This window comes from Trachymyrmex septentrionalis, unplaced genomic scaffold (genome assembly GCF_001594115.1).
Source record: "Trachymyrmex septentrionalis isolate Tsep2-gDNA-1 unplaced genomic scaffold, Tsep1.0 scaffold259, whole genome shotgun sequence".
NCBI classification, from domain to species: domain Eukaryota; kingdom Metazoa; phylum Arthropoda; class Insecta; order Hymenoptera; family Formicidae; genus Trachymyrmex; species Trachymyrmex septentrionalis.
The window spans coordinates 42,146-50,787 of NW_017305418.1; the positions used below are offsets into that span (position 1 = coordinate 42,146).

Below are 8,642 nucleotides of genomic sequence, written 5' to 3' on the forward strand. Positions count from 1 at the left end.
AGGGATTATTCGTCTGACTTCGTCTGACTGATTGATTTAATTAGAACGAACTGCTGTTCGCATTAAAACCTAATAAAAGACATTTCTTTCTGGATGCATAAGTTTTAAGCTTCTTTTTTTTTCTTTTAATATCTTCCTGTGCACAAAGCCACAGTAACATTCATACATCAATATTATAATTTCGATAATATAAATGGAATACAACACATATTGTACATAACAATTATATTGTTGAAGAAATTATAATATTGATGTAATGTTACTGTTACTTTACTGAGTTGAGATAATTCTCGATTTGTCAGTGTCCTAGAAAATCCTAGTTTCATGCCTAAAAAGTCTTGTGGGAATGATATGATAGGGTTAATTTATATAAGCAACTGTTATGTACATGGTATTCTGTAACTGCATGATTTTTGCTTGCAGATGAGAGGATGTCTATCAGTGCACAATTACGCCTTAGAAGAAAGACTGTTTACAGCTGTGCCTAAATGGCGACACTTCCATCTTCTGCACATAATCCCAAAATCGGCGCTTGAGGCAGGGTATGCCAACAACTTCGACTCAATGCACAGATTTGATCCATTCTTTTGCTGCATTCCCCTTGTAGCTATAGTCTGATTTAAATGAGATAAAATAAGTAGAAATTGTTATCACAAGCTTTTGATGTTTTCTTTATAGAAACTGAACTCGATATTTATAGGCCGGTACTCATAACGAAACGAACATTTTTAAACAGTTGTACAATGATTAGTATTACAAAGTCCTAAATTGTAAAAAAAAAAGAGATCTTTGAACCTTCCTCTATCAGTCGCCATAAGGCAAAAATTCATCCGCATTCTGTAGTTCAAAAGAACACCTTAGAACTTAAGTGTAGTTTTTGTTGAAGCTATTGTTGAATGTTAAATATGAGAACGGACTACGAATATTGATTTGAAGGAAGTAAGGTGGAAAGAAATGGGTTAATGTAAGCAGCGAGTATCTAAAATTATCTCATTAATATACTCGCTACAGAAATATAAATGTAAAATAGTCCTATTTAGATGAATGACGATTGTAAAGATATCTTCGTTTTCTAAGGCATATTGTTATGGGCTTAACGCAATGTGGCCAGTTCCTGCTCACGTATACATACACGTTGGACGTCAGCAGCAACACGTCTTTGTACAAATATCTATTACATTGGTGGGCTTTCACACCCAACCGTGTAGCCCGCAAAGTTTCCGAAGTTACATTGTTCGGCAATTATACAATTTATAGAGAATTAAGCATAGTTATATCTCAGTGGCCGATGGAGCGGAATAAACTTGTAATTCACGGTCTCGGGTATGTACTCTTGAATAATAGATATTTTTTTAATTTATTTTTTTATTGCTACACTAGATTATACTAAAATGTTTCTTCTCACTTTTGCCAAATTTCAAACATACATCTATTTCCTTTTAAATATTGTATAAAAAATGTACATTAATTTATCTAAAAAAATTATCGAAAAAAACACTCTTTGTTTTCTTAAAAAGCTCTAAAATAAGGAACACAAATCAGCAATATTATTTATCTGTTACAGTACAAATTTCTTACATTTACAACCGACTGATAGAGCATATTTAACTATAACAACAGTACCGTCTCTCGAGAATTGCAAAGATTGTTTGAAAGTTGCTGCATCGTATGAAGAAGAGGGTGAAGGTAATGAATAATTCGCAATTTTTAGGAGAAAAAATAAATAGAATATTTTCAAATTGTATATGAAATTATTTATACAATATTTTTAAACTGTATTTCAAATCATTGTATAAATAATTTTAAATGCAATTTGAAAATACATTTTTTTGTCTCGTTTTTTGAATTGTATTTAAAAATAATATATTAAATATACTAGCAACATTACAATAGTATTAATCGAAATTAACTTTGTTAGAATTAGCTGCGAATTGGGATAGCTGTGTAAGATGTAACTGTTTACAACATGGCCTTACGGTTCACACGACTTATGAAGTCATCTCGCCGTATCCGAAGTTTCGAGCCACAGTATGTCTGAATTATTGGAATCACGTGGTGGTCAATACGGGAAACTTCCTACATGTTCTCAGGGTAGATTTAAATATACCTAAGTCGAAGAATCAGAGAGCGTGCGATAAACAGGATAATATTATGCATGATCCCGTCGTTCCGGACACGATCCCGCTGGACATGAGCGATGTCGAGGAGACGGATTACTCGACAAGGACAGAACGATATGAGAGCTCGGATGAGAAAGTGAGCACGCCGGAATGCGTCGATCGATCTCCCAAATGCGAATCCAGCATAGAGCACGACTTTCTAGACGAGCCAATAAAATTAGACGATAAGCTAGGACACGATTTGCTATTAAATACCTCAAGCAATAATCAAAGCGACTATGTCTGTGATATAAATAGTAAGTCTACCGCTGCAGGCACTTTAAACGTTAAGTTGTGCGAATGCTCGGACATGACTGAATGCAAGTGCCGAAATAGCAGCAGTAGTAGCAGCAGCAGCCCTGTCTCGCGGCCGGTCGGCGTCGAGCAAACGGCTATCTCAGTACGGGACAAGATCTTGCAGGATTTCTGCGAGGACACATCGCAGGAACTCAATATCGGCAGCGATCTTATCACGTTAGTGAAACATCCGTCGTGCTCGCCGCGCTCGACGCCGCAGAGACTGCCCGCTGATCTCAGAGCGATGACCACGTGGTCGTTATCGATTCTTACTCCACCGTCAGACATCCTTCGCACTCGCAATTCGGAATCTAGTCACAGAATCCAGGTCCAACGCAATAGCAGTAGCAGCCAGCAACGTCCGAGCTCGCCGCAACCTGGTGCGTCGCAACGAGACAACTCCGTGGCTTCCATAAACTCACCGTTGCAATCCGTATCAATTAGTCCCTCGTCCTCATATTCGTCTCGTTTGATGTCGCCGCCCATCGCCCGATCCTTTCGCCATCCGAGCCCTCGCAAAAGATCGAATCTCCATTCACCTCCGCCCGTCCCGGCTCAATCGACGAGGACGACGAGAGCGACGCACAAACTCATCCTCGAGGCGGAGAAAGCGTATGAGTTCACAGACGAGGCACAGGAGACGACATGCGAAAAGCTAAGTTCATTCAGGAAGCGCCGACTTGCCGACAAGAAGTACGAGTTTTGTGATGAGACGGAGGACGCAGAGAATATAGTTCCTTTCAAGCACATACGCGATCAGTTCAGACATCGCGGTACCTGCTCCATACATCAGATTCCCTCCTCCCCAGCGATGTCGCCGGTTCTACCCAATGGCCGAAGGCATTGGATCGATTCGGATCAGAGTGAATCGGACGAATTGAATCTTGCTCAAGATATTAGTATAGCTAACGACTTATCGAATACCGAATCAGGTATAATCTCACGATTATTATCGAAACGGAATGAGAATTCGAATAAAGTGACACAAACTTTATACGTTTATTTTCTAGCTGAAAAAAGTGTCTTACGACCATTGAATCAGAATCAGCTATCTAATGGAAGCGTGTACAGAGACCGCGTTGGCAAATGTTGTTCGAATTTCTCGCCGTTGGTTCCTAGAAATAACTTGCAGTATCCTCTGATAAAATGCACCGCGCGTTTTAAACGGAGCTACATAGAACTCGATGATGAGATGATATCGGTGATCACAGATGTAGAAGGTATATATATTAAAATTTGTAGATTTGTTATTATTAATTTGCAGGTATGATTTTGCAGATTATTGCTTGTAATATTTTTTACTATAACTAGTGCTATATTGAGTGTGTTGCGGGTGTATGCGCGTGTGTGTATGTAAGTAAGTGTATGCGTGTGGATGTATGCGTGTGTGTGCGTGTGCGGGTGTGTGTGTGTGTGTGTGTGTGTGAGTGATTTTAGTTATTAGTTTACCTCTTATGTCTTATTCTGTTTTGTTACTGGTAAGCTTTGTAACAGCAATTTTGCTGACGCCTAACCATTTGCAAGCTACAATTATCTGTTGTATTTATGTTTATCTTAACTATAGCCTATTGTATCATATTTTATGTCTATTACTCTGTTAACATGTAATCTTTTCCATAGCTTTGCAATAAACTAAATTAAATTAAATTAAATTAAATTAAATTGAGACAATACTTGTAGATGAAGAAACAGGGGGGTATGTAAGTTACCAGTGTGTACTTCCGATGCTCGTGCATGGTTCCGGATATGTTCAAATGCAGATGATCAGCAATAGTAAAGCGGAAAAACTGGTAAGTACTTATTATTTCAAAAAATTAAACTTTCTCAATGTGTAATTTTGTACAAAACGAATCTCTTTAAATGATTGAAATATAAATATATATTATAATCAAGAAAAATGAAATTGCGGATTATACGTTTTTTAATTATAAATGTTTAAACATTCACATGCATTAAACATTTTTACGTAAATATTAAACTTTTAGAGAGAGAGAGAGAGAGAGAGAGAGAGAGAGAGAGAGAGAGAGAGAGAGAGAAAGAGAATACTATAAAATAAAAAATAATAAAATTTCGGCGGAGGCCTTTTTTCCTTACAATATGATTGGAAACGAGACCGTTTATATTAAAACTTGAAATACGAAGCGCCTTACCGGTCCGAGTGTTAAGATGTTGAACTATTGTACTATATAATATATACTCATTTAAATTGAAGTCTCGGTAGTCTAAAGGCTTAGAACGCTCGCACGGAATGCAAGAGATCCGGGTTCGACTCCCGGCCGAGGCAATATTTTTCGCAATAAGTTTACTACAGTTTTTAAGATTTGGGAAATTTTTGTGGGATTTGTTTCAGATTGATTGTGTGAATCCGATAATTTCATCGGCTCGTAATTTATTTCTGAAAATTAATTCAATTTAAATGAGTGTATATATAGTAAGTAGTTCAACATCTTAACACTCGGATCGCTTCGTATTTCAAATTTTTTTCCTTAAATCACTTTTAAATTTTCTGTTACTTATTGTCGAACAGCCCGTACATAATCAATAAAATAATAATTATAAATAAAATATGAACGTATTTCTGATGTAACGAAATACTTTCAGATAGTGCCATGCGTTTCTATAACACAATTGAGTTTCGATATCGAGACTTTTTCTCACCATATAGCAGATTGGATCTGCTCAAGATTCAAGAAAAAATATTGGCATTGTAGCGACTATGATATTGAAATAATTGATGTATGCGCGCTTAGCGGCGATATTATATGTTTGCATATAATGAAAATCCAAGCAAGTGAGTTATGTAGCCAAACACAATGGTAAGCACACATGCCATCTTAGGAATCATATTGATTCCTTTGCGTTAATTTTGCATATATTACATTTTAAATAAAACAATAATCAATCTCAATAAATTGATATGATATATCCAGTATTCCGCAAGAGAGGAAACAGTATGAAGTCGGATGTAAGTTCACATGGAACATCGATACGAGCCAATACAGGATAACGGATGTCTTACCAATGGAGGAAGTAAAGCCTGAATCCTGGAAGCCGACTATCACAAATATACCGAATTTTCGTAGCCAGTTATGGAATCCAACCCGCCGTTTGGCTACACAGTTACGGGAAAAGATTCAACAACCATACGCGCACACAGTGCGTTTTCTTCATAACGAGATGAGCTTGGCAGGTCAGTATCTTCTGAATTTATCGAATTATAATATTTTGGAGAACAAACGTATACATCGAGTTCGTTGCAGGCGAATCTATAACCAAGCTCATCGACCTGGACAATCTGGTGCAGTTCTACATAACGCCAGAATACTACGTAGAACGTACAAACGACGCCTTAATGGAGTAAGGAAAGATGCAGGAACCATCGCACTTCATTGCAAACAATAATTTATTTATTGATACAAATTCCGCCATTTTTGCCAACTCGCCGAGTCGCGGCATATAATGTAGAGAAATGTACTCCGCATTGTTAACAATACTGTTAGCAGCAAAAAGTATCTTCCTTTTCGAGCATAAATAACAGATATACAGAGGAATGTGTAAGCCATATAGGACTCTTGCTACATCTTTTTTTTTTACTTGCTGCTAAGCAAAATCGATTCAGGGCGGTGCGATTTGTTTATAACTTAGAGACATAGATTAAAGATACTAATTAACGATACAACGAAGCTCTCGCAAGCGTTTTGCTCCGATTTGTAAAATTTATCAGTGCTATATACTATACATTGACGCTGTCTACGCTATCATGGTAACTATTGTACTTTGGTAACTAGTAGATATAGACGACAAAACTGATTGTCAATAAATGTATTGTAATGTGATTCAAAGTAAGAAAGAGAGAGCGAAGGGAATGGCGCGAATTGTCTTGATATATTTTGGTCCCCAAAACTAATTGATGATCTAAACCTCTAAAGAAGAAAGAACGTCAAAATGTATAAGAAAATTGTTTTCTTGTACGTGATATACACCGAAACATGTCCTGCATGCATGTAGGACCAAATGCGTTATACTTAATATTTCATGTTATCACAAGGTTATTGTATCATAAAGGCGAATTTTTGCAGAATTTTAGAGTTTTGATATTAGCATATTATAATGTGCATTAAATGCAACTTTCATCGTCATTAAATGCATGCGTCACGTCGCAAGTACTGCATAAATTTTCTTTTTCGAGAAATGACGATTCAATTTTAAAAGCAATGATATCGAAACTGATGATAGATCGTTTTATAGATTGTAATAAACTTTGTGTCATTATTTAATAGAGATTCTTTTAAACTGGTGTATTACCTTTGTATATATAACGAATATTTATTCTATGTCCTTTTGAATAGCGAAAAGACTAGCGGTTCAAACGGGTATCTTAACAGGCGGCCCTACGTTAACGTCAGATCCGATTCCGTCCAACTTAAGACCGGTAAGAATTTCCTCCCACGCGTTCATGCACTGTTGATAATGTCTGATATGTCGATCCGCCATCGTGATCAGCATGTTCTTCAGATCCTGCTGCTTCTCCACGTTCCACCTCTGAAAATCGCTTCGCAGATTCTCATTCGCGCACTCCACGCGATCCTGTAGTATCTCCGCTTGTTTGGCTAATCGTGGAATAGTTTGACCGAGTCTTTCCAATTTTTCATCGCGAGATTCCGCTTTCCATAGAGATCCGCCCCAGCCTTGTGCTGGAATCGTGTAGCTCGTATTTCCTACCAACTATACGAATGCAATTAAATTTAATTGCAATTAACTGCCTACTTTCTAGTAATATAAAATAGCAATATAAAATGCAAGTAACTGCCTACTTCTTAGCAATATAAAAATGTAAATAATATTTATTAATTTCCTTAGATTAAAAAATATATAATTACAGTGTATATCAATAATTATAAGCCGTTATATTGATATATTTAGAAATATATTAAGTTTTCTTTTTAACTAACTTAAAATAAGGTTACAAAAGAGGAAGAGATATAAGCAAGGCTTGTACCTGATCCTTTTCTAATCTTCTTTTTGCCAATACATCGATTGTTATCTCATATTCAATCTGCATCGAATCACGACGGGACAATGCATTCTTGACCGCTTCAATGTATGAAACATACTCGCGTTCGTCGTTAGGAACGTTTTCCAAAAGTTTCTGATGAGCCATTGCGTTTGCTTCTACCGCTTTAGCGATCGCTAATAAAATGGGTGCGAGTTCCGGTTCTGAAGTTGCCCACAGTGTGAATATGGGATGCAGTTGATGAAGCTCCAATAAATAATCTATTGCGTTACAATGTACAACATGAGAAATAGCTGAGAACTATTTTATTACATGTACGATATGTATTTATGAGCAATTTTTGTGCGCACCTTGCCTCTCTTTATGTATGCGATGATTGATTTTATCTATGGCCGACAGCTTTTCACCCAACGCTGTACAGTAGTCCCGAATCTGTTCGAACTCCAAGTGACGTTGCTTCATCGTATAAGTACTTGCTATATTTTGCAAAGAATCTGTCACTTTTCCGAGCACGTTCCCACGATTTTTGCGATGAACGAGAAATTCCTGTAATTGATTTAAACAGTAATTGATTTAAAGTTGACACAGTGCTATAGCAATACTTACCGAAGGTTTTGTTGTCAGAAAAATATGGAGATTCTTGTCACAACTCAGAATTGGATGATTCACGACTCTGTTTAGGAATATATGCAAAAGCTTCATACGCGCTATGATAAATTCCTTGGAATAACGGTCCAATTGGGCGAGCAACGTATGCTTGCCTGGCATTGGCTGTAACAAAACCCGAGATTTATAATTTTTTAGCCTCTCTTCGATTTGTATATCATTTCAATTATGTATCATATGTATCTCAATTATAATTTATATGCCATATATATTTTATATATCAAAAATAACAATGAAAACTTACTGGTATAATGTGTGTTGGATAAGTATCCACTAATTTCTGGCGCAGCCAAATGAAGTCATTGTATCGCCTGCGAACTACATATTCTCCTTCCTCAAACTCTAGGCGTGTAGTCTGCAGAATTATTTAATATTATATTATTTTTATTATTTAGATTATCAGAAATTGATATCATATTGTGATAATAAAGTCGTACTCTAGTCGTTATACGGAATGTGATATACGTCTCCAGAGTTTCCAGGTGTTTCTGCGGATTGTCTACTTT

At 36.6% G+C, this 8,642-nt stretch overlaps 2 protein-coding genes across 3 annotated transcripts in view; one reads left to right on the top strand and one right to left on the bottom strand.

Annotated features, from left to right (window-relative positions):
* LOC108749065 overlaps positions 1-5,838 on the top strand; it is a 6,301-nt gene extending 463 nt beyond the window's left edge. Inside the window, exons 2-10 of one of the 2 annotated variants that reach the window (XM_018487563.1) lie at positions 424-542; positions 1,078-1,323; positions 1,565-1,686; positions 1,919-3,388; positions 3,467-3,676; positions 4,137-4,246; positions 5,058-5,272; positions 5,387-5,646; positions 5,717-5,838. In XM_018487563.1, coding sequence (XP_018343065.1) covers positions 424-542; positions 1,078-1,323; positions 1,565-1,686; positions 1,919-3,388; positions 3,467-3,676; positions 4,137-4,246; positions 5,058-5,272; positions 5,387-5,646; positions 5,717-5,817 — 2,853 coding nt within the window. In that variant the 3' untranslated portion in view covers positions 5,818-5,838. Of the gene's footprint in view, positions 1-423; positions 543-1,077; positions 1,324-1,564; positions 1,687-1,918; positions 3,389-3,466; positions 3,677-4,136; positions 4,247-5,057; positions 5,273-5,386; positions 5,647-5,716 lie in introns of those variants that run through there. The other variant, XM_018487564.1, reaches the window with a different exon arrangement.
* Positions 5,839-6,804: 966 nt separating this feature from the next.
* The window catches only part of LOC108749060 (sorting nexin-7-like), a 3,153-nt gene continuing 1,315 nt past the window's right edge, over positions 6,805-8,642 (bottom strand). Inside the window, exons 3-8 of the mRNA XM_018487559.1 lie at positions 8,574-8,638; positions 8,381-8,491; positions 8,077-8,241; positions 7,821-8,016; positions 7,456-7,730; positions 6,805-7,181 (exon numbers count right to left, since the gene is read on the bottom strand). Coding sequence (XP_018343061.1) covers positions 6,822-7,181; positions 7,456-7,730; positions 7,821-8,016; positions 8,077-8,241; positions 8,381-8,491; positions 8,574-8,638 — 1,172 coding nt within the window. The 3' untranslated portion in view covers positions 6,805-6,821. The remainder of the gene's footprint in view (positions 7,182-7,455; positions 7,731-7,820; positions 8,017-8,076; positions 8,242-8,380; positions 8,492-8,573; positions 8,639-8,642) is intronic.